Source organism: Zeugodacus cucurbitae, chromosome 4 (assembly GCF_028554725.1).
Source record: "Zeugodacus cucurbitae isolate PBARC_wt_2022May chromosome 4, idZeuCucr1.2, whole genome shotgun sequence".
In the NCBI taxonomy this organism is placed as follows: Eukaryota; Metazoa; Arthropoda; class Insecta; order Diptera; family Tephritidae; genus Zeugodacus; species Zeugodacus cucurbitae.
This window is the reverse complement of record NC_071669.1, coordinates 33750937-33778047: the sequence shown is the minus strand read 5'-3', so window position 1 is coordinate 33778047 and position 27111 is coordinate 33750937. Positions and strand designations below refer to the sequence as shown.

The 27111-nt window shown below is 34.6% G+C and overlaps 1 protein-coding gene across 8 annotated transcripts in view; it reads right to left on the bottom strand.

Moving 5' to 3' along the window:
• Nucleotides 1-23824, bottom strand: part of LOC105219489 (RINT1-like protein) — a 36515-nt gene extending 12691 nt beyond the window's left edge. For 6 of the 8 annotated variants that reach the window (XM_011195661.3, XM_054228459.1, XM_054228458.1 and 3 more), the window contains exons 1-9: nucleotides 23615-23823; nucleotides 23309-23550; nucleotides 23058-23252; nucleotides 17813-17933; nucleotides 17649-17758; nucleotides 13775-13937; nucleotides 13224-13449; nucleotides 12597-13162; nucleotides 9934-10160 (exon numbers count right to left, since the gene is read on the bottom strand). In XM_011195661.3, the coding sequence (XP_011193963.1) occupies nucleotides 9934-10160; nucleotides 12597-13162; nucleotides 13224-13449; nucleotides 13775-13937; nucleotides 17649-17758; nucleotides 17813-17933; nucleotides 23058-23252; nucleotides 23309-23550; nucleotides 23615-23752 (1988 nt within the window). In that variant the 5' untranslated portion in view covers nucleotides 23753-23823. Of the gene's footprint in view, nucleotides 1-223; nucleotides 6104-9933; nucleotides 10161-12596; nucleotides 13163-13223; nucleotides 13450-13774; nucleotides 13938-17648; nucleotides 17759-17812; nucleotides 17934-23057; nucleotides 23253-23308; nucleotides 23551-23614 lie in introns of those variants that run through there. The other 2 variants (XM_054228462.1, XM_029045094.2) reach the window with 2 other exon arrangements.
• Nucleotides 23825-27111: the final 3287 nt, after the last annotated feature.

Sequence of the window (27111 nt, the reverse complement as noted above, 5' to 3'; positions counted from 1 at the left end):
GATGGAGGAATTCGAAATGCCTAAGCCATAAATAAAGTTATATAAACTAATTTTTGTACAGAGGAAGAGGCACATTTGAATGAAATTTTTTCGGAAAGATAGAGTGGCAGGCTCTATTAAGTTTTTTGTATATATCTCATGAACTACTAAAGCTATATCAATCAAACTCTCTTGAGTCAATATTTTTATGCACTCAATTATGCAGCATGAAAATATACATATCAAATCGAATTATAAACACACATACTTCACATTCAAAGGTTACGTTGAAAACCCTTAAAGTGGGTTAATTCAATAAGGAAAAAATAGAAACCCTAATAATCTACGAAAACGAACTATATCTAACAAGGCCCAAAATATTGAACATGAGGATCTCAGTGCTTGTCTCTCAGATATGCTAAAGAAATTCAAAGGAAATGTGTTTTTTATAATAGTGTGCATCTGTGTCAAAAATGGGCAACATCAGGTAAATACTTCTGTAGGATTTTCAAAATTCCGGTGGACTTTATACCGTATATAATGGTTAATATGCGTGACATAATGGCAAAATTAAATGAACGTAAAATCTTGGATATGATGTAGCTTGATAGCAAAAATTGTTGAAATCGATCCAGGGATTACCACAGCTAAAATATGCAATTTAAGAAAAAAAAAATGTTTATCAGATCCAACTACGGCTATAAAATAACCTTGTCTCAATTTTGAAAAAGTTATTTTTTTTTTATTATTATTACAATTGTACCTAGTATACAATGTAGAGCACTTGGTATTCGACTAATCGACTAACCAAATTAACCGAATAGGGCATTATTCGAATAATAATATTCGGTTTGCACCATTCGGATAGTCGTCAGTCATCGACTATTCGATTAACCGCTCATAGGAGTACCATTTATATAAATGGAATGGTATGATGTTTTTATAAGTAAGTCTACGTGCATTGATTTGGAATCGTTTAATTTAATGCGCCACATGGAAGCCCATTTAGTAATTGCATTGACTGCTGTTTGCACTCGAAGGGTAGGTACTGAGGTTGACTCTCCTGCTGCTAACAGGGCTGTGTCATCATCATCCAACTTGAGTCAGTGGGAATATCACTTGTAAAAAGCAAGTAAAGCATTGGCCCCAACACGCTTCCCTGGGGAATACCCGCTTCCATCGGTTGCAAGTTTGAGTATGCATCCTCTTGTTTTATGCGAAAGTATCTATCTTGAATGCCAAACTCTATCAAAAGCCTGAGACACGTATAAGAAGGCCGACGAGCAAACGTACAAATTTTGGGAATTTGTTTCCACTTAGATTCACGCGAATATTCGGTGTACTGTTCCATGCAGCAATGTGAATTACTTTTGTGAAAGATTCAACTTCCCATTCTAAGTCAACATCTGTCGATATCTGCAGACCAATAAGTGGGTCTATAGCTTTCAGAAGTTCTCGACCTATGGTTGTAGTTAAACGAGATCCCCAATGAGTGTGTTTGGCATTAAAGTCATTACCCATGATGTATCTTCCGTCATATTTTTTTAATAAACTCGTATAAGTATCAGTTTTCATATTATTCCTGGGCAATAATTATTATTATAGAACAATTAAGTATAATGACTGACTATGCGGTTTTACTAAAATTGCTGTAGCTTGAATTTCTGCAGTCTTAATCTGAGCTTCTTCGAAATGGTTAATAATACTTTGGAAATATGAGGATATGGATGTATCATATGTTCGTTGTTGAACAACATGTACCATTGACCATATACTGCATTGAGTCATTTGATAAAATTATTAAAATATGTAAACTACATTACTTTTAAGAATAAAATAAATTCATAAATAATTGATATAATTGTATTCCCCTAAACTCCTGCTAATGGCAGGCACCTTAATCGCTTAATCGCTGCTCAGCCGGCCGCCATCTGACTGCCATGAAAATTCCAACGGGGTCTTTGTGTCTAGTCAGATGGTAGCCGTTTGAGCTGCGATGACCAAGATCTGCCACCTCCTAATCCAGGGTGTTATGCGACTCCCACCAGGCCGCATTGGGAAGTAACTGTGGCCTTACCACGTCATGGGGCTCTGGCGTGGCGGACCTACCCCTTCCACACAGAAAACGTAGACCAGGAGGCTAACTCTATGTTAGCCGAATGGTCGTAAGAAACAGAATGGCAAGAACAAACAAAAACAAAAACAACAACAACAAACAAAAACTAGCAAACAGCGATAAGGGTACTCCCAGCTCAGGGAGAAGACCACGCTTCCTTGATGCTTTAACAGCAGAGAAGCGTTCGCTGTTCGAGGAGTACGCGAGAGACGACGACGTACCCTCAACGAGCAGCGGCAGAGTAGGCAAGTCACTACTCCTGGCATCCCAAACGGGCAAACACCCAAAGGAGGTTCGAGCGAGCACGAACCCCAGTAATGTACCCTCTATCGCAAAGGATAAAGGCAAGGAGCCGGCGAAGGAACGGCCCGAAAAACCGAAAGAGCCCAACAGGAGACGGAGGCACAGGAGGGGTAAATACGCTCCGCTACCTGAGGCAGGCTGCCCAGGTGGTCCAGACGATCCCCGCAGGAAAGGAATGAGTGGAGCCACTGTAAAGTGGTACCTTCGGCATCTGGACGAGGGTAAATCGCCTGAAGTAACCAAGGAACTTGCCCTTGGCAGAATTCGCGGCGACGGAGGAAACAATAAAGAGGAAAACTCTGACACCAGGCGGCAAGTCAGAGGTGAAAGAGCTGGCAAACGTGACAGAAGCCAGGTAACGCCACAAGTTCGAGCGGGCAAGCTAGGTCCGAAGAAGCGTCCAGGGTGGTAGATAACTACCCTGAGATCGCTCTGGTCCCGGCTCAACTCACCGTCCTCCAGAACCGCATCATGAAACGGGTAGCTAAAGGATGGAGACACGCTCTAATGGCGTCTACTTCCGATCAGGCATGCTACTGGTTGACTGTAGGGACGAAGAGACCGCAACCTGGCTTACGGAGACTGCTCCCAAGCTTGAGGGGTGGGACGGTCCAGTCCTCCGCGCCAAACGAGGTGAAGAAATACCGCCTATACACAGTATGACGGTATTCCTTCCTAAAAGCGCTGATGAGCCACTTGAATTCGCCATGGAGCGGATTACAGCACAAAATGAGGGCATTAACACCTCAGCTTGGCGAATTATAGACAGCAAGAAAGAAGACTCCGGAATAAGACTATACGTTGGGATAGACGACGTATCTTACAAAATACTCCGGAAGGCGGGCTTCCGCCCAAACTTCAGGTTTAGCGTCGTCCACATGCGCCCTTGGCGGCCAAAGCCCGTCTAAGAAGCAACGGCAAAGGAAAGCGCCAAAGTGCAAGATGGAGCGGGGACAAATGTCAAATCCGCCCCCTTGGTTCCCGTCGCGCAGATGAATTCCAGTTTAGAAGTTGCTGAGGTGAACCTGCATCATGCAATGGCTGCATCGGCGGTTATCGCCAGCAGGTTCGTTAAAGACAAACTGAGCATCATCTTAGCCCAGGAACCCTGGGTTTTCAGAGGAGAGGACAGAGGACTAAACACTGACAACAACAAGGTAATCTGGGATTTATCCAGTGACAGACCTAGAGCCTGTATTGTTCTGAAGAAAGACATTGATTTCTTCTGCATTTCAGAGTTTCTAACACAGGACCTGGTGGCTGTACAAATAAGGGACAAGGAGGAAAAAGAAGTTGTCCTAGTGTCAGCCTATTTTCCAGGAGACACCACTATTGTGCCCTCCTCAACGGTGGAGAGGTTATGGGACTACTGCAGGCTACACAAGCTTCCACTCATCCCAGGATGTGATGCCAATGCACACCATGTGGAATGGGGCAGCTCAGACTGCAACCCAAGGGGTGAGTCTCTTTTAGAATTTATTATTAGTAATAATATAAACGTGGAGAATGTAGGGTGCAGGCCCACCTTCATTACCATGGCCAGGGAAGAAGTATTGGACGTCACTCTGAGTAACGACCTTGCGACAAATCTGATCTCTCAATGGAGGGTCTCCTCGGAACCATCCATGTCAGATCATAGGATCATAAGGTTTGTACTCGGAGTTGAGATCAAAAACATTCTACCAAAACGCAACCCCAGAAATACAAATTGGGATACCTACAAAACAACTCTTAATTTAAACTTAGAAAGAGTTGACCAGTATGTTAGTAAGTCCACTGGCAGGCAATCCTGCAAATGGTGGAACAGAAAACTCTCGAAACTCAGAACCTCTGTGCGCAAGCTTTTCAACAAGGCGAAACGCACAGGGTGCTGGTTGGAGTATAGGACAAATCTGACAAACTATAACAAGGAGATCAGACAGACAAAGAGAGACAGCTTCAGGAACTTTTGTGAAAGCGTCTCCTCAACGCCAGAGGCTGCGAGATTACATAAGGCCCTAGTCAGGGGAAAAAGTGATACTACATTAGCTATCAAACTCCCTAACGGATCTTATACAACAAGCGCAGAAGACAGGATAAGAGTGTTGCTGAGTACGCACTTCCCGGAGTCGATCCCGGAAAATCAGGTTGTGGAGAAAGGTCCTTACTACCCCAAACGCACTGATTGGGCACTCGCGGGAAAGCTATTCACAGTGGACTCAGTGAAATGGTCTTTAGGATCTTTCAAGAAATTCAAGGCGCCAGGAGCGGACGGGATCTTCCCGAACCTTCTACAGCATGGAGGAGAATCCTTAATAACTCACCTGGTGGGGTTGATGAGAGCGAGCCTTGCATTAGCATACATTCCGCTCCCCTGGAGGATAGCTATGGTCATCTTCATACCCAAAATAGGTAGGAAGGATTACTCCTTGGCCAAATCTTTCAGGCCAATCAGTCTAACATCCTTCATGAGGAAAAGCATGGAGAAGATAGTCGATAATGAGATTATAGCAAAGGCACTCAAGGTGCAACCTTTGCACGGAAATCAGCATGCGTACAGAGCTGGGGGGTTACTCTGTAAGGCGTTGCGCAAGTGAAAAAACTCGCAAACGAAAAAAAGATACTCTGTAAACACGACAATCGAATCGTAAATTTCGTTCAACGCATTTGTTTTTCCCCTGCGCAATGAAAGTACTCTGTATTGCGTTTACGAGTTTCAAACTCGTGCGTTTTACGAATTATTCATTCGATATCAAACTGGCAAACGCAATGAACCAAAAATATAAGTTAATAAGGTATATTTGTAGTTTTATTTACAAAATATTGACTTTAATAGGGAACATTCCAAAAATATGAAACAAGGTGGAAAACAGAAAATATACATTGACCATTGGAGCTAAAAAGTAAATGTTGTGAAGTTATATATTGCCCGGTGTGACCAATAGAAGTGTTTTTAATTATCTTTTTATATGGTGTTTCAGTGATATTGAAGTCCAATTATGAACTTACTGTAAATAACGCTTTTTTATTATATTAGTGGTTTAAAAGAATTACACATATGTATGTATTTACAAATAAAGACATACATACATACATATGAGCAAGAAGAGATTAAGCTATATATCATTAATATGAATTTTAATACTATTATTTACTGTATTAAATAAATAAACTTCAATATTTATGAACTATAATCTAATCATACGTTCTGCATTTGACCCCTAGAACGTTTAGCAAATTTTGGCTTCATTAGCATATTCCAGTAATTAATTTAAAACACAATACAATTTGAATTAGGTATGTATGTAAAATATAATTCTTTATATTGTTCATTTTCTATACCCTCGCAACATGTTGTACATAGAGTATAATGGTTTTGCTCACGTAACGGTTATTTTTAATACCTAAAACTAAACGAGTTATATGAATACATATGTATCAAAATGACCAAGATGACGATAAAAGTTGAAACCCGGATGTCTGTCTGTCGTCTCTTCGATTTTTTAAATGTTCCAATATCAATATTTTGGTACTTTATACAAATTCCGTTTCTATGCCAGAGATTTAATTGCAGAACTTCATTATGTATAATGTAATGTAATAATCGCTGGAGATTTTAACATTTGACAAGTCTAAAGGTCTTATTGTAGATATACTCTCGAAGAAACATTTTTTATTTCCCTGCTTGATAAAGAATATTCAACTACAACTGCCGGTACACAAATTCTAGAAGTAAACCAACGAAATTAAATAGTGTCAGAATAAATGTTCGATGGATAAAAGTATATATTTAAGAATCATTGCAAGAATGCCTTTATATGACTTTAAAACATAATATAACAATTAACAAAGTATTGTTATAGTTAAAAATATTATTACTTTTAAATATAAAACATAAAAAAGTTATCATATTGATGTAAGAAATATTAATTTAAATTCCGCATCCAAAACAATCTCTTATCGTATTCTTCAGTATGGTTTAATATAAAGATTTAATATCATTGCTTCTGAGTCTTACAATATATAATAATATGATAGTATAAAATGTTCGGTTGCACCTGAACTTTGGCTTTCCTTACGCTTTTGACTTTTCTGTTTTTGAATTTGTTTACGTTCTAATTTTTTTCTAGCAGTAATGTAAACTTTTTTGAAAATATGTGAACGAAAATACGTTTCAATATTTTCTACAATTCGAAAGTTTTACAGAGTACCGATTTGCCTTCGCAACGCAATTCACTTTCGTAACGCATTTCTATTCGTAACGCCTTACAGAGTAACCCCCCTGGTAGGTCTACCAACACTGCCCTGTATCAGCTAACAACTGATATCCGGAAATCTCTAGAGGACGGAGAAGTAGCTCTATGTGCTTTCCTAGACATCGAGGGAGCATTCGATAATGCCTCACACACTAGCATTATCAATGCCATGAAAAAGAGGCAAATTGCCGATCCAATCTGCAGATGGACGGAAGCGCTGCTTAGCTCGAGAATCGCTGAGACCATCTCAGGAGAAAGCACAATTCAGATCGGCACCACTAGGGGCTGCCCTCAAGGGGGGGTTCTGTCCCCTCTACTCTGGAGCCTCTTGGTGGACGAACTCCTAGTGCTACTATCCGAGAACGGAATCCGGTGTCAAGGATATGCGGATGACATAGTGATACTGGCAATAGGCAAATTCGAAAGTACCCTCTGTGATATTATTCAAAGAGGTCTTAGTCTAGCAAAACGTTGGTGCGACAAGGTTGGTCTAGGTATCAACCCTGCCAAAACAACTATCGTCCCTTTTACTAGACGGAGAACCCTGCCGGCTCTAAGGACCATTAAAGTTAGCGGCAGTGATATAGGATTCTCCAGCGTAGTGAAATACCTAGGAATTACCTTGGACGCTTCTCTTCGCTGGAATACACAAGTGAATAATATGGTTACTAAGGCAACCAAGGCACTCATGGTGTGTAAACGTCTGGCTGGCAGGACCTGGGGCTGCAGCCCACACATTATTAGATGGATGTACACCATGATAGTTAGACCAATTATCACTTATGGAGCGGTGGCATGGGCAGACAAGGCTTCCCTTTCTGTAGTGAAGCTAAAACTGGCCAAACTGCAAAGGCTAGCCTGCGTGTGCATATGCGGAGCGATGAGGATATGTCCCACTGCAGCGATGGAGACTATTCTAAACCTCACCCCACTGCACTTTGTGATCAAAAACTGCGCCGACCAGACCATTCTGCAAATGACAGCGGATGGGTACGAAAAAGGCAAAGCAATATCATCCAGGAACATGATGGAGATTGGCGAGAGAATTCCTCTAGCACTCCTTCCTAGAGATGATACTATCCGAGAGACCAACTTTACTAGGAGTTTCACGAACACCGTAGGAAAAATAGACAACTGGGACAGTCAGGCCTTCGAAGCTTTATTGAAAAGCAACTCGCTGCACTGGTACACTGACGGTTCCAAGACATCTGAGGGCATAGGTGCGGGAATAACAGGCCCTCGCACTAAACTCTCTGTGCCACTGGGTGCTTTTCCTAGCATATTCCAGGCTGAAGTTTACGCAATTTATCGGTGCGCTGAAATAAACATTCAGCGCAGGTATCATAACGAGAGAATTGCCATCATGAGCGATAGCCAGGCGGCACTAAAAGCGCTTTCCTCATACGAAACGAAGTCCCGCCTAGTCAGAGAGTGCATGGATAGGCTAAATTACCTATCAGCGTGTAACAAAGTTCACCTGATCTGGGTGCCGGGACATAAGGGGATAGAAGGGAACGAAATTGCAGACGAGCTGGCTCGTACAGCTGCTGCAACTATACCTACTGGGCCAGAACCCTTTCTAGCAGTGGGTCCCCACACTATCAGTGATATGTTCTGGGCAGAGGAAAGAAGGGTTAGGGAGGAGCATTGGCGCCATTCAGCTGGATTGCGTCAGTCAAAAGGCCTATTGGGAGGTTACAATACCAAAAAATTCAAATGCTGAATAAACCTCCCAAGATGCAAACTGAGGGTATTGGTGGGTATATACACGGGCCACTGTAAGCTCAGGACACATCTTAACAATCTGGGCTTGGTCTCGTCGCGGACCTGTCGCTTCTGTGACATGGAGGACGAAACTCCCCTGCACTTACTGCTGAAATGTGCAGCGCTTCACAGGACCAGGAGAAAAGTCTTGGGTTATACCATCCCAACAGAGGGGCGCATCGTCTCCCTTGGTCCTAGTACTATCCTGGAGTTTTTCAGGGTACTGGGTCTTATGGAGTCGCTGTAGACTTGGAGAGGGCCCAATAGACCACTGGTCGCGGTGCTTTCCTCAATATCATTATCTATCTATCTATTCCCCTATTACTTCTCAAAATGACCAAATCAAGTTCAAGAATCGATTTAAGTTTTAAATATACTTTTGGGACCCAGTGTCAGTGCATCTTTGAACTTGAGCATAGTTATGTTAATTGTACAATTAAAATGTTCTAAAAATTTCCGACAGAACTAGAGAAGGTTGAAGACCCAGACAGCTAAAGTTGAGACCTCTAGCGGAAAGTTATAGTAAGAAGTAAAGTTGGTAAATATTTCATGAGCTCCTTACTATAAAAGTTAATTCTAGCTCTGAAAATATATTTGCGTATTGGACATGTATTTTAAGATCATTTTTACTAAATCCATTGAAATTGCTTTTCGAACAGTCAAAGAGCATTGTGGAGGAATACATGTAATTATTGAACGGTGCATAAAATATTCACTCATCTGAAATCAAAAATATTTAATACATAAAATATAGATTGCATTGCAATAATAGAAATGTATTTGAAAAACCTTAGAAAGGAGTAAATTAAGAAAAAAGATTCGAAAGGTTGTCAAGCAACAGATCTTTGTACCAAATACCCAGTTTTTGTCTACATTATTTCTTTATTAGGTAATATGGACGTTTTAAGTGGATTGATATTCATTGTCAGAGTTTTTCACTAATTTCTCGCAAAATGGGGTATGCTAACACCATTGCAATTCATTCCCAACCAAACCATTACAGCCACGGGATGGTGGATTTTTGAATCCTCGGAATGAGTTGGGATACTCCTCTAGATGACTGAGCACCCACATGATGATTTTATGTCGCAATGAAGCATAAATATCAATTGTCAAATCGAAATTCATAAGAAATGGATGATCTTATTCTTGCATTCGTAAGGAATGCATTTAGTTGTGTACCAGTATTTAAGACTTGAATATTTAAAATTTTAATGAAGGATTCAATGATTAGGCCCATTAAATAGTGAAATTATGTCTATTACATGATTTTTTCGAGTCTTTTTTATATAAAGAAATATTTAAAAAATAAACTTAAAAAATTCATATGTCGAATACTTTTTGTCCAGTGTATATATGTATGTATGTAGTTATATATTATGTGTACGAGTATATATAATATATGCACATACTCATACAGAAGAACTTCCATAACTCGAACACTCTAACTCGAAGTTTTTTTGTGGATTATGGTAATTTGAGTTGGGAATTTCAACGGTATTTAGCTAAATTAACTCATTGTTTTTCTATACTTACTTCTTAAAGAGTAAATCTGGTCGACGGCAATATTGTCCAAATAGTGGAAACAGATTTCGAGTCATGTCGAAATTAAATTGTGCTGCCCCTGCTGGTGTAAACTTGTTATTCATAACAAGACTGTAGTAGAGAAATTCGTCTATAAGGTTTGCTACTAGACGCAGTGTAAGGTTAAATATGCTTAAAGATAGATCACGCTCCATATTGTGAAGTGTCGTCACCATTACCTAAAATAAAAGTGAAACATTTATTTACGATTTAATTTTTCTACATTCTTTATGAATGATATGGTGTGCCATAATCTTTGAAATAAATCCTTAAATGAAGTATCTACTTATTTATTACCAGCAGACCGCTCCGCCTTTGCACAGGTTTAAACAAACATTTCAAAAGTTATAAGTTTTTACACACTTATACACACTCTCCCATACATATGTATGAACTTTCCCGTTTCTTGCGTGGGTTCATTTTAAAAAAGTAAAATGAGGAAAATTCGAACATGAAATTATATTATATTTGCAATGAGCTAAAACTTAATTATGACCTTTTTGTCTTTCTCACTGAATATGAAGACGTTGGGAATGCTCAGAGTTCGACGACCTAGTGCGACCTTGTACATTTCTAATATTTTGTTCTTCAAGCCGCTACACACGCTCCGTACTCGACTCTCAAGCGTGTACTTGGGAGGTTTGACATTTTGTTCAGCAATCATCTGCAAGTTACTCGACTCTTTGGCACGCGATAGCGATGCGAAGAGAATGAATTGCAAGACAAGATTTTTAGTTTCAGATTAAGACTCTCCATTCTAGCAATAAATATAGCCTATGTTACTCGGGGTGAATGTAGATTTCCGATGGTGAAAGAATTTTTGAAATCGACACAGTAGATTTGAGTTTATTCATTACAAACATACATACAAATCTTTCCTCTTTATAATAGTAGTAAAGATTTATTAAATATTTTTGAAAGGGTTTCATAATTAAGCATTAAATTTTCGCATATAGACCTCGCAATACTTTAAAATCGATAAAAGCATTTTTGAGGAAATTTCACGTTTTGGGCTGTAGTTTTAACAACCATTTGAACGCAAATCGTACTTAATCTTGCCATAAATTCTGTTAGAGTGACAGTGTTGCATTTGCGCATATTTTCGAATTTTTATATACAATATTTTGAAAATTTAATTTATAATTTATTTTTTGTATGTAATTTGCAAATACAAATAGAAATATCCATAATATAAGATAATCTGAAGAGAATTTACGACAGTAATATTCACGTCTGAACTCGAACTTACAAAGCTTACAATGCATACGTCCTCTCTGTAGAAGTTGTAGAAAAGATAGCCGTTTTTTATCACAATTTGTATGCACGGTGTACTTAAGAGATGATAGAAGACAAGATTACGACGTACTGACGTCGCTATGGTCATAATGGGAATAGGCAACATGAAGAATTGTTCAATGGAAAACGGAAATGTAAAACATAGTGAACCAAATTGAATAACGTGCAGATAAAATATCACAATGAACGAGAGTCTTAAAATCGTCATCTATAAAATAATCCAATATAATAATGCATATTTATTTATAATTAAAATTGTTTGCTTTATTACAAAAAAAATCTCAATTTTTGGCAATTTTTTGTTGGTTGGAAAAGTGAAAAATCTACTATTGTTATTAAAAGAATTTTAAATAATAATAAAGCATGTTTCTCAGCTCAATATACACAGGAAATTAAAACACAAAAAACCTAACGTTAAGCGAATGCCGTAATTTTGTATTCTATCGTTATTGGGGTGTACTGGACTGTATAATAATCAGAACAAAGCACTCCTTTTTTAAAGAAAAAAACTTTTACACTAAATACCATGCAGACATTTTGGATCTCATATGTAATATATTAAATAAGATCCTGATCGAAAGTGGACTAAATAGAGTGTACTTCAAGCTTTTTCTTGGGCATAAACGTGACCCACTTTGAATTATGTCGTTATTTGTGAAAAATATAAATAAATTTCGATTTTATAAGTAAATGTGAAAAAATGAATAACCTTTTCACAAATATCGATATAACACAAAATATGACGTTCTTTCATAAAGAAAACCAACTTTACCCTATGACAATATGTGTTGTAACACAAAATATTACGTTATTTCTGAAAAAAAAATGTTGTTAAAAAATAATCCAACATAACAATCAGCAATTTTTATACAACATGGACGACGAAATTGCGCAAATTTCTGCATACTCAACTAAAAAATAGTTTTTTTGAGTTAAGACACTATGCATGTAAATGAGCGATATATTTTAAAATGAGAAGAAATATACATATAAACAAAAAAAAGTTATACACCAAATTTTCCAAAAATGATGATTTTTTTAAATATAATTTTTGAAATTAAAATTCTTTATAAATAATACTCGAAATTAACTGCGGGAACAGTTATCGGTTTTTGATATTGATCGACTGATTATAATTCAAACATTCAATTGAAATGAACTCGAATTGAAAACCGTAATAGTGGCATTCAATATATTAATTCGCAAAATACAACAACTGCCTACAAAATGAACAAGGAATTTACAAGGTGTTCGAATGTCTTAAAAATGGGCTGCAATTTTAAAATAATATTACATAATATTCATTCGTAACAATATACCTGGAACATTTCTCCTGCACTAGTAGATAATATAAATGGCTCTTTGCAATTCTGATCTGGTATACTAGCCCAACAGTCATGTCGATATGCCATCGATTTTGCTTTTATTTCATTTACCGCCTTTGTTGCCAAGCTTTCAACAAGTTTCTTTGTCCAATGTTCTAGTTCACTCACTGGTTGATCAAATACTGAGTGAATTTCATTTGAATTCCGTCCTACTAGCGCAGCATGTAAGTGCAAATAATGAACATGTTCGCCCCATTCGTTCAACACCAACGCCAAGTAGTTAATAGCGTTCAAAATTGATTCAATTCCAACTTCTCCACTGCTAAAGAGTTGAACAAGCCGTTGTCGGAAATTTTCTATCAGTTCTAATTGAAGCGAAAGAAATTGTAATTGTTGGCCTGGTTGGATAAGTGTACTATATCTCTCTTTAATGGCTTCAAGGAGACGTATAAATTGATCAGCGCATTTTGGAATTTTCAAATCCTTATCGTAAAAGGTCGGATCAATAATCGTCCAAGGATCATCGCCATGCAATATAAGGTCCATTTTTTCTGCACAAACTGTAAATAAATAAACATCACATTATTATTATTTAACAAACGTAAATCTTTCTATACTCACAACGCTCTTCAAGCGAAATCCATTTCAATAAGTATACAGGTTGAGTTATTACGCATATTACACTTGGAAAACTACTGGGATATCCGAAATTTCCCCGAAGTTCTGCCTCAAACGCTAAGGTTTCATCTAGTAAATGAGCAAATAATTGTTCATCCCTACCAATAGCCTCAATATCGACTGTAAGTTTTTCTATTATCATTTGCACAAGGCCACGAATGAATTCCAGCTGTAAATATATTACATTTTAGATAATATTCTAAATTTTCTAAGCGTTAGTAAATTGTTAAAAATGTAATTTTGGTTTATATAATTTTGAAACACAATTCGAATTTTTTTTTTCAAAAATTCAATCTTTTACGGTCACATTAGGTGTGCTCCTTAAGAGACGAAGATCTTCAAATTAGATACATAGATACTAAGGATAGAAATGAACCGGCTTTATATATTTTTAGAATTAAGCCCCATTTATATCAGGAAAATATTTTCCTGATATTTAAATAATTTCACTATCACAACCAACACAACCCATCTCTTTAAACATTAATTCTTACGCGTATATTGTAATCCAGTATACCGGCTTTAATTGCTGATTGTTGAAAAGTCTTTCCAACAAAGATGTGGGCCTCCTTGATCCAATTTAATATTTGCGTAAAGTACCATTCCGGTTTGTCCAGACGATTCGTTTGGCGTACACCAGTAAAGTGATATTGAAACCTTCAAAAAAATAAAGAAAACTGTGTTGGTTTATGCGTGTATTAAGAAGTATTTTGTCTCTAAAATACCTATTTAAAACATAATTTGGTCCGTCATCAACAATTGTGCTTACATAAAATCCTAGAAATGTTTATTTTTTTTTTTAATTTGCGCAACTGACTCACCAACGGTTTGATTTCAATGAAAATTTTCGATTTTCACTCTCTCACATCGAGATCCACGACTATTTCACCGAGATTTACCAAGATACTTCAATTTAACTGCAATGGACTATGGAACCAAATTTTTATACTCTCACAACATAATAGTTTTATTCACATAAAAAATGGCGTTAACTTATAAGCTCTGAAGTGCTATAACTTTGCCATAAATAAAGCTTTAAAAGTAAAATTTGGTAGAGGTTCATATTTTGGATGATATTTTTTTTTCGAAAGATTGAGTGGTCCCACCCTCTATTAGATTTTTTCTTTGCATCTGACAAGCTACCAAAACTTTCTAAACCACATTTCCTTAGTCTCTTACTGAACACATAATTGGAAATAATTGGATGTACGAGTAAGTGCAGCTTTTTGATATACAGTGGAACTTCTCTAACTTGAATCACCATAATCCACAAAAAAACTTCCGAGTTATAGAATTTTCATTAAAACATACAAATTAAAAAAAAAAAGATGTAAAATATAGATTTATGCTGTTTTATTTAGTTACTTCGCATAAAGTTTTATGGACATACGTTAAAGCATGTATTCTGTAATTTTGTTTGTTGTATTTTGTTATTGTTTGGCACTTGACGTCTGTATCAGAGAAAGTCAGGGGGTCAGTATATACAGTAGAAAACCTTTTTTTGTTTACATTAATTTTCATCTTTTAACACACCACCGAGGCGTACTTGGGTTGTGTGCTACGCTTTTTTGCTACAATTGTGGTAATTAGGGTGTTGTGCTAGCATTTAATCTTCACAAAACTTTTAAAGTCCGATGAACAGTACTTAAATAATTATTAAATAAAATAAATTTTTTCTTTATTATTGGAATTATTTTAAATTATTTCGGATATTTATTAAATTTTATGGTGGTATTAAGCGTTATTTTTTGATAAGTTAGTTATATTTTATGTACAAGTGTATAACGCGATTCAACTAATTTTTAAATATTGCATTAAAATAAATACATCCCTGGGTTGGTGACACTGTATTTGGCGCTTTCAAATTTTAAAAGATTTAATATTACTATTAAACAATTTGAATAATTTTCACTAAATAACCTTGAAAGAGTATGTTTGTCTGGTTCAAGATAGTTCTTGGCAAACTTTTCAAGCATTGGCAATGTCTTCCATAGATAGTCAGCAATCTATTAGACATTGTATGGAAATTGATATAATTGAAAACGATTGCCTTCAGAGAAATTCATTTTCATATTTATATGGTTATATGCAAAGTGTATTCAACAAAGTGAACTAAGTATTTGACATACTCGTATTTTACAATAAAATAGTAAACAATTCATGTATTTGTTTACCTTAACCCTTCTTTTTTATCTTGAACAATATAATATATATTGATAAAATTGTTTGCAATTTGCCAGTTGGAGCACAAAACATTAGTAAATTGCTTCCATGAGTTGTTTTGCATAAGCAGAAAGTATTCGGCATTTTCTTTTATTCATTTATTTATTTATTTTTTTTTTGGTTTGAAGTTTGTTTACTTTTGAATTTCAAAATTTGAATTTTTGAATAAATGAAAGGGCAACAAACATGTCAAATTCGGGTAAAAAAAAAATGAAATGTCATATACTTAGTTCACTTTGTTGAATACACTTTGGTTATATGTATAACGAATATTTTAAAATGCACAATCGTTTGCTGTCTTTAACATTATTCGAGAAAGGGTGAAGACGCCTATACTTTTACAAAATAAAAAGTGTAGGATTCGTCAAACTTAGTAAAAGCTCTTGAGCTTTTTGTAAATTTCATAAAAAACTTATATTAGTATTAAATGACCTTGGACCCGATGGTTTGAAATGCCTATTCAATAGGATCATGACATATTTTGTTTTAAAAATGTTTAATAAGGAGGCAACCACGTATCATTTCAAGCTTATAAAATTTTTGTGTACTTCCAAGCTTTGCAATTCAAAGTATTTTAAATATAATTGTTTGTAATAATTTAAGTAAAAACTAGCAAAAATGGATTTTTTGCTAATTTTGTGTCAGTAAAGTTTAAATAAATGTGTCCAAAAATAACGTACCACAGAGAAGTACTTGTATGAAAGCTGTATTTTATTCTCACAACTTATGAAATATCTCATCAACATTTAATATTTTTTTTGCAATAATATGGCACACATTGATGTTAAAATCTTCTATAATTGAAATATAGTATAAATAAATAATTTCGCTTTATATAAGACAGCTATATACATAATATTTGCTATTTTATGACTAAAGTTTTACGAAAATGAAGTACTCAATATATACAGCACTGCGTTTTTCCAAGATGGCGGCTATCTTACCACCGAGAATTCCCCACGAATAAGGTTTTCTACTGTATGTACTGTGGTCAGGGGTGTCACTTTTTGGCACCCGAACCACACTTATAAATGTGAAGTGCGACAAGCACTCACAAACAGCAAGAAAAGAATAACACACCCAAACGCACAAATCGCTTTCCGTGTTTTGTGTTTTTGCATTTCGTCACTCACTCAAACAGTAAGCGTCGATTCTATTTCACCAGACACCAAAAAATTTTGCGTAGATAAGTGAACGGCGCAATGCACTGAAAGCAAATGTGCGAACAGCAACGATAGATCACAAAAAGGAATGCGTAAAAATAAGCTGTGAGCGAAACACTCATGTTAAACGGTTATGAGATCGAGTATCTTCAACTTTTATGCATGAAAATCTAAAATTTTATACTACTTTATTATTTAAAATTAAATACATAAGTACATATGAATATATAACACGCAACACAGCAAAACACGGCTTTTTATTTTCATTTCACATATATGTATGTACATGTGCATATTCTAAAACAAATATGTATGCATGTATGAAGCTAATGTAAGAATAACAACAATACACATGTCTCTCACATATTGTTTGTCTCAAGTGTTGTGCTCTCAATTTCGCTCATTCCTTTTGCTTTAGCATTTTCGTCGGCCTCAACTCATGTACATGCAGAAAAAGTGCACGAAATCGGTTTGAGCTTGTGCGTATGAGCATGTTCGAAATTATCAGTACAAGGCAACAAGCCATATTTTAGTGTGCCGATCACACTCTAAGTGTCGTAAACGCACAAATGATTCGGGTACACTTATTGTTTGGGTGTACCCTTGCCGTTCTCTGGTCTGTATCCTATGCCTTGTGTTAGATGATTTATGCAATCCATAACGGTAATATTAAATTTTTTGTTCGCCTCCGTACGATATAGGACTTTTTTAAAATTCTGCCTCGATAGTAAAATTTTAAATTTTGTATTAAGCCTTTGTCGAAAAGTTCGATTTATGGAAGGAAATTTGTATGAAAGTTGCCTTCTATTGCCACTTCAAGAGTTCGAGTTATAGAAATTCGAGTTATGGATAAAAATGTGTATGAAATTTGGCTTCTAAACGCTATTGCCAATTCAAGTGTTCGAGTTATGGAGATCTTCGAGTTATGGAAGTTCAACTGTATATGTTACAAAACAATAAAAAAAAATAACTTTGATTGTACCTTATTTGATATGGAGCCAGCAACAATTTTGTAACAGTGCTAATTGGTTGACAAATAATGCTAGGCGTTATGACTTCCAGTGGTTCGTCCTCTTCAATAGGGCATTTGATCTAAAATATAACACAAGTTTAGTATAAAAAGGTATATAATTTTATCTACAGTACTAGATACAAATATTCAGCTAACAGCTTGGCTTTTGCAATATTCTCACCAGATGATGAACAATTTAGTGAATTATTTTCCTTACAACCCCAACGCATAGATTTTAAAATAGACTCCATTTCTCTGGAATTAAAAAAGTACAAAACATCAGACATATTTGCAGATATAACACTGTATAACTCAGATCATTTTAAAATCAAAACCATTTCCCATTTATATGACTGTTAATGAATTATTGATCTTTTAGAAAAAACAAAGATAAAAACAATTTTAATTTGTAGAAGGTAGTTATTTAAATTTATTAAATATATAGTATAATTGAAGTATTTACAGAGGTTATATTATTTGTCATTTATAAGTAATCAAAACCATATTTATGTTCATGTTCCTTCTTTTTTTATTGAAAATCATTGGAACATCTAAGTACAGACGTGTTCGAAATAATAAGAACAACCAAAGTGAGCATATAAAACGACAAACAATTTTTTTGTAAAAGATTTTTATTAAAACTTTTTTTTCGACAAACATTTGTATAAGTTTTTACAATATATACAACTTTGTTAATATATGCACAATAACAGCCCTATTCTGTGCACTTTACAAATTCAACAAATTTCCAATTTGTAAAAAATTGAAATTTATCAAGCATTTCGTATTCTGTGTCTAAAATAAAAAGCTCTTTTCTTTATAAGTTGTTAAGAAGTAAAATGCTCTTAACAAATAAAATATCTCGCTGTGGATAGTTGTGAAAGTGAATTTGTTGCAATGGAGATATTTTACTTTTGTCGTTAGTTTTATACAAAGAGGAATAATATGAACATGTAGATGGCTCGCGTTATTGAGCCGTTTTTATAATATGTATATTAAGAAGTTTATTTTTCCGTTTTTTGTATAAAAAAATGAGGATAATGAGGGTAACATTGACGAAATTGTTTTCTATATATTGCATGCGATTACAGCTTAGCAAATTTTTGCCAACAAAGAACAAAGTTTAAATTACGTAGTCCCCAAGGAACTTTTCTGAAGCTAAACATAACAACCAACTAAATCAAAGTTGCAGTATTCTACGGCTTTGCGGGGGAGCAAAAGACTACGGAGGATCTGGGATGGAAAAGTAAATATATAGGCTCTGCCATTTGATTATCAATCAACTTTATTTACGCGCGGCACTCCATGTTTGGTTAGGTATAACCCTGTCATCTATATAGAGTAAATGGAGTTGTGAAACCAAACCAAATACTTTGCATCAGGTCTGAAAGGCTTCAGTCGATATCTTGACATCAGAATCGGATAGATAGGCTGATAACTCTTTGGTCATTCATAAACCAAACTTATCAACGAAACCACACTGAAGAAGGCTCGGTTAAAACAAACACTCATCCAAATAACGGCCTTTTGCATGAAAAATAGTGCCAGCTTCGGAGCATGGAATATTTGCGCACCCTAAGAAAAGTCTAGAACAAAAGCAATGGATTTATTGTGAAATTGAAGTTAAATTATTAACTATTTTGCAACAAATATTGAAATGTATTTGAAAACTTACGTTAAAAAATAATTCAAATCAATTTTTTAATTCAATTCGAATATAATTGGACAGAATCAGCTGTTTCTGTTAACATTATTTTGTTTCCCACACGTGTGGGGAAAAGCTATGCGTACTGAAGCTTTTTATTTTATCAAAATTGTCACAAAATACCAAAAAAGTTCTTACTTCATAAAAATCTGAATAAATTTTAAACTTTTTTGTTATTTTGTCAAGTGCACAGAATAGGGCTGTAAATTTTTTTACACCGTTTTTTGTTGCTTTGAGCCCGAAATAGGCTGTTCGAAAATATAAGCACAAAATCCAGTAGGCGGTTTATCTCCATTGGATTCTTGGAATTTGGCTACACATATTTTAATAACAATCTAATAATCTCATTTGAATGCAAATTTAATCGAGTTTATAGTTAAATTGTTTATTGAGCTGAGGAAAGTTATTAAAAATTGATTGTTGTAAAGAAAAATATTGCCTATTTAAGGTAATCCTTCTACAAATGTTTGTCGAAAATAAAAGTTTTAATAAAAATCTTTTACAAAAAATTATTTGTCGATTTATATGCACACTTTCGTTGTTCTTATTATTTCGAACACGTCTTTATATCTAGTTATTTTATTATAAACAAGTAAGGAAAGGCTAAGTTCGGGTGCAACCGAACATTTTATACTCTCGCAATTTATTGAAGAAATTTAACCAATACATATATGCGGAATAAAGCTCACCGTATTTTTGAAAAACCTATAATATAGGTATATGGGAGCTAGGAGAAGATACTTTTGAAAAACCTACAATGAAAGACACACGATTAGAAGAAAACAATTTCCTCTGAATTAAATTGAGATATCTGAGAGATTTACCCATATTTTCGTTTAAAAATTATCCTTAGGCGCTGAGTTCAACATGTTCGATATCTGGGGCCTTGAAAAGTTATGGTCCGTTTTCGACAATTTTTTCAGAAGTGAAGCCAGAGATGATATGCACTAATTGTGTAAAGTTTTATTCCGTTATCTTCATTGGTTCCTTATGTTCACATTATAAAGTGAAGGAATAAGATGGATTTCAAAATTGAGTTATAAGGAAAGTAGTAGTGGTTGTTAACCGATTTCGCCCATTTTTTGTCCGTGTTAACAGGGTGAAACCAAACCAAATACTTTGCATCAGGTCTGAAAGGCTTCAGTCGATATCTTGACATCAGAATCGGATAGATAGGCTGATAACTCTTTGGTCATTCATAAACCAAACTTATCAACGAAACCACACTGAAGAAGGCTCGGTTAAAACAAACACTCATCCAAATAACGGCCTTTTGCATGAAAAATAGTGCCAGCTTCGGAGCATGGAATATTTGCGCACCCTAAGAAAAGTCTAGAACAAAAGCAATGGATTTATTGTGAAATTGAAGTTAAATTATTAACTATTTTGCAACAAATATTGAAATGTATTTGAAAACTTACGTTAAAAAATAATTCAAATCAATTTTTTAATTCAGTTCGAATATAATTGGACAGAATCAGCTGTTTCTGTTAACATTATTTTGTTTCCCACACGTGTGGGGAAAAGCTATGCGTACTGAAGCTTTTTATTTTATCAAAATTGTCACAAAATACCAAAATAGTTCTTACTTGATAAAAATCTGAATAAATTTTAAACTTTTTTGTTATTTTGTCAAGTGCACAGAATAGGGCTGTACATTTTTTTACACCGTTTTTTGTTGCTTTGAGCCCGAAATAGGCTGTTCGAAAATATAAGCACAAAATCCAGTAGGCGGTTTATCTCCATTGGATTCTTGGAATTTGGCTACACATATTTTAATAACAATCTAATAATCTCATTTGAATGCAAATTTAATCGAGTTTATAGTTAAATTGTTTATTGAGCTCAGGAAAGTTATTAAAAATTGATTGTTGTAAAGAAAAATATTGCCTATTTAAGGTAATCCTTCTACAAATGTTTGTCGAAAATAAAAGTTTTAATAAAAATCTTTTACAAAAAATTATTTGTCGATTTATATGCAGACTTTCGTTGTTCTTATTATTTCGAACACGTCTTTATATCTAGTTATTTTATTATAAACAAGTAAGGAAAGGCTAAGTTCGGGTGCAACCGAACATTTTATACTCTCGCAATTTATTGAAGAAATTTAACCAATACATATATGCGGAATAAAGCTCACCGTATTTTTGAAAAACCTATAATATAGGTATATGGGAGCTAGGAGAAGATACTTTTGAAAAACCTACAATGAAAGACACACGATTAGAAGAAAACAATTTCCTCTGAATTAAATTGAGATATCTGAGAGATTTACCCATATTTTCGTTTAAAAATTATCCTTAGGCGCTGAGTTCAACATGTTCGATATCTGGGGCCTTGAAAAGTTATGGTCCGTTTTCGACAATTTTTTCAGAAGTGAAGCCAGAGATGATATGCACTAATTGTGTAAAGTTTTATTCCGTTATCTTCATTGGTTCCTTATGTTCACATTATAAAGTGAAGAAATAAGATGGATTTCAAAATTGAGTTATAAGGAAAGTAGTAGTGGTTGTTAACCGATTTCGCCCATTTTTTGTCCGTGTTAACAGGGTGTCAAGAAAATATTATATACCGAATTTCGAAGCGGTCGAGTAGTTCCTGAGATATGGTTTTTGACCCATAAGATGCCACGCCCATTTTCCATTTTGTAAAAAAATCTGAGTACAGCTTCCTTCTGCTATTTCTTCTGCAAAATTTAGTGTTTCTGACGTTTTTCGTTAGTTAGTTAACCCACTTTTAGTAATTTTCAACCTATCCTTTGTATGGAGGTGGGCGTGGTTATTATCCGATTTCAACTATTTTCATGGTGTGTGGTGGGGTATGTAAGAGAACCGACTGCAAAAAGTTTGGTTTTTAAAGCTTTACTAGTTTGAGAGTTAAATACAAATAACCGATTTGTGGGCGGGGTCATACCCACTTCCCAAAAAAAATTACATCCAAATATGCCCCCTCCTAGTGCGATCCTTTATTCCAAATTTTACTTTTATATCTTCATTTATGGCTTAGTTATGACACTTTATGTGTTTTTGGTTTTCGCCATTTGTGGGCGTGGCAATGGTCCGATTCTGCCCATTTTCGAGCTTGATCTTCTTATGGTGCCAAGGAATATTTGTGCCAAGTTTCGTCAAGATATCTTAATTTTTACTCAAGTTACAGCTTGCACAGACGGACAGACATCCGGATTTCAAATCTACTCGTCACCCTGATTACTTAGGTATTTATGACTCTATATCTAACTATTTTAGTTTTAGGTGTTACAAACAACCGTTATGTGAACAAAACTATAATACTCTCTTTAGCAACTTTTGTTGCGAGAGTATAAAAATGAGGATGGGCTTTTATGTCTACTATTCAATCTTCCGTCCAAAAGTCATACTAATTTTCAAATCGATTCAAATTTTGGTAGTTTATGCGAATAGAAAATTACGAATATCAGCGTTGGTGAACATAGATTTGAAGTAGTTGAGTTTTAAGTACCTAGGAGCGAATATAAATAATGTCAATAACAAAGCGTCGCACCCTTGATAGATCGGTGAAAACGTCAATACCTCGCACATTGCTCTTTCCTGTGCTAACATAAGCTAGCGAAACCACAAGCTAGAAGTATCTGAACGAAAAGTGTTGCGCATATGTTTAATAATAATATACATATTAATATCGCTAATGAAGGTTACCTTACAAACTTTTCACTGAGAATCTTATGCCAATATGAAGCGGTTTCCATTGCGAACAATTTTAGGTAATGTGATTCAATATTGGATAAACGTCCAATTACACTATTCTCACAATCCTTATCTTCAAAGAGGGTCAGATAGATATTTACCATTTTCGCTTCATCTCTTCCGTTAACTGCATTATTTAAACATTGGCTATTAAACAAAATTATTATTAAAGTGGGAAAGAAAATAACACTCTCACATGTTACCTAATTTCTTGAATATCTTGAACTATTTTTAAATAATGCGACAACTGTTGAAGCTGACGTACTTTCCCCAGATCTTTAATCACGTACGTAAGCGCTGCATTCGTTTTTTCAATTTTTGGGGATAACAGACTGTCAAATTTAGCCAATTTTTCTTTCTGAAATCCCATACTGTCATTAACCTTATGTTGAGAATGCAGTGCAGATTGGATACTTGTTACATCTGTTTCGGTTTTATGATTTAACTGAAAAATGAATATAACATCAATTATGCCTGTAAATTAATAACCAAAATGAATACTATCGTACGTTTTTCTTCAAGTGTTCTATGGATGTTTTGTAATTGTCTACTAATACCGCAGCACGATGAAGATTTTTGAAATCACTACCAATTTCTTTATTCAAAAATGCAATTATGCGCTCTTCAATTAAATCTTTATTACACATTTTTCAATATTTTTACACCAATACGAAATGTAATTAAAATAAATAAAAACGAAAAAAAAACATTCATGAATTAATCGATATATAACTTTTTGCAAGCATCTCGATCGGCAACCGATTTTGCCTTGACACTTTTTTTGCTTCTTATTATGAGAGTGGACAAATCTTCATGACACGCAATAATCTGCCATTCAGATCTGGTAGATCCGTTTCCATTTCTTCACAAAAGATATCAAATAGTTTTCCCACGGAAAATAACCTCCTTCAGATATTTTGCTTTGCGGAATATGTTATATAGTTAAAATATATGTTAGTTGCTAACATATTAGAGGATTCTTTTGCTCTTGCAAGTTTGCACGAAATACAGAGATTCTACATCAAAATATGCAAAAGTGCGAGGACACTAAACAGCAGGAAACAACATATCAGCAATATTTTTGTGCATATTTCTTCTACAAGAGTTTTTGTAATAAGTAAAAATTTTAAATGTATGGAGGGTGTATTGTAATTAATTGTTATTGATATTATTTTATATTTTGTTATATTGTTTTCAACATACCGGTATTATAACTGTATTCAATTAATAACTTCTATGCTCGCTATCTTTGCGTGCTGCTCGCTTGTCAAAAATTTTACATGTGAGGGCAACAACAATGTTATTCAGTTGAATTCGTACAAGGGGGTATGCGGATACCTCATTAACAATTCTTTCGCCGCTTGCTGAGTGCTACCAAGTTTTGTTTTACACATTTTAGAACCATTTTCCTATTGTGAACGGCTCAAAGAACAAATTACTGTCAAAATAATAAAAATTGTTATACACAAATTTGAAAATTAAAATGGCAGGCGAAGATAAATCGTATGTATTTTTGTATTGAATTTATTAAAAGAAAAACTTTAATAAAAATTCAATTTGTTGCAGAAAACGTAAGACATTGACGGTGGTAGAAGAGTTCAGTGCGACCAAGTATAGACAATTCGATTTCAGTGCTGCCAGTTCGTATGAAAATTTGGAAAGTTTGTTCGATTGGCTTGTCTATAGCAGTTAGCCAATCGATGACAACGAATATAATATTAAATAAATTAGTTGTATACATATTAACATACCGTTAGTGTTCTTGATAGCATTGTTGGCACAATTCCGATTACTATGGTGCCGCGATCTGAAGGCACCGTTGGAAAGAAGACGTCCTCCCGATTAAAAAATATATAGAGTTATAGTTAAGTTTTTTAAACAAAAATTACTTATTTTGGAAATCACTTTTTACTCTAAGATTTATGTGTTTACAATTATGTAGATCCCATACATAAATGCATCCATAAATTCCTCTTTTTGCGAAAATTCCTATATTTTATTTAAAAATTTATTTAAAGAAATAAATTTAAAAAAATCATATCGAGGACAGTCTCTTATGTTGCTAACACTAGTGTTGGCTTGACCAGGGTAATTTTTTTAAAGCGCGGCCAAAGGCCGCCTCTTCAGAAAGGAGTTCTACGCGAAAAAAAAAAAAATCGGACATCTCTGTAAAGATTTTTTATATACATACTTGATGCAGAAAAAAATTCTACGACAAAAAATTATGATATGCAAATAAATAAAACGCAGTCATTGAAAAACCTTTTCAGCTATTAGTGTGCTAAGTTATTTTTAAAATAAGTAATTTTTGCTTAAAAAACCTTAAATAAATCTAGAATTTAAATTTAGTTGAATGTTAATAGTGCAATTTTCAATATGTGAAGTGAAAAACGTGAGAAAATAGCGTTAAAGTGTGTGAAATACCATGTATTACTTATAGAAAAAATTGGACTTTTCAACATGAATATTTCAAAAATTATAAGTCTGAACAAGAATTTTTATATATATTCCTGCTCTGGAGAGCCTCCTCCTCAATCACGGATGAAAGACCCAAAACTGCGAACCAAAACCCCACGGGCATTTTCAGTACTGCGACCCACAAAAGCTCTGAAACTATACTAGCTATTTTCGGTTAGTTCTACCAAAATCACAAATGATAATTTAATAACAAAATCTTTAATTATATTTCATATTTATTGAAAATATCATGCCATTTAGGTGTTTCTTATTATATTTACTTTATACATGAATTATTGGTTGAATCGGTTTTCAATTAATTTCACTAGTAGATTCATCCAATTTTTGGGAGGTGGGTTTCTATAAAATATAAAGTACAACTTTAATTTTTGCTGATGATGATGATAACAATTACCTATACTTCAAGAATTTTAAATCTAGCACGGGCACTGTTCTAGTCTTAACATCCATGCTCTTGCTCTACTATTCCCACTGAACTAATTTCGGTGAATGAATGTCCTTGTAAAATGTACATATGTACATAGATGACCAAATTTTTTAATTGCACGTAAAAATGTGACATTATCTGTTCTGTAAATGATTCCTGTTCGATGTAGCAGCGTTTGCGTACATAATTCTAGATTTTCTTGCAGTACATACTCCGATCAATTCGAGAGTTCTACGCAGCTGCCATAAGTGACACCAATTAGGTTGCGTACCTTTAATGGGCCGTATTGGGTTTGAAATATATGTATGTAAAATTAATGGCAATTAAAATCAAGATAATATTATTATATTCAACAATTATTTACATATTTATGGTTTCGCCCTTTTGTTGACTATTGTTGGTTTAGCTTCTATTGCATATATCGCATTTACAGTGGGATAAAGTATTACTGTATCACCCTCTTCAATTCCATCTGTTAGCTTTAAAAAACCCATATTTTACGTTTTAATTATTTAAAAATACGTGGTTCAATAATTTAAACTTTATTAACTTTTAATTAGGCTGCATATTACCGATTTAAAGAAAACAAGCTAAATAATATTCCACAAGTAGCCACGATATAGCTCAAAACAAAATTTAGTTCAAACACATGAAAACTTTGGTTACTTTCTCTCATTCAGGGTGCTGTACCGGAGAAGAGTTGAGTTAAATGTTAATGCACATTTTACCCTTTGTTACGTGTGTGTGTATGTAGTGGTGTTATTGAAATTTCTTTGAATTTTTTGGAGTTTCAGTACCCATAACTTGATGGGATGAGCCATGCAAATTGATCAAATATAGTTCTTCCTTACTTATTTCCATAACTTTTAAAAGGCAAGAAATAGTGATCCAGTCGACGTTTATAAATTAGAACTGCCTTGTTTTTAAGATGACTCTAATTTCGGACATATTCTAATATCTAAAAGTGTTTATATTTGTATATAACCAAAAAATTAAATAAATGTTCTTCAAATAAGTACACTGAAATTCTTTTTTAATGCGCTTTTATTAGCTTTACTTGTATGTATGTTTGTATGTTTGTTACTTTTTCCAGTGGTACTG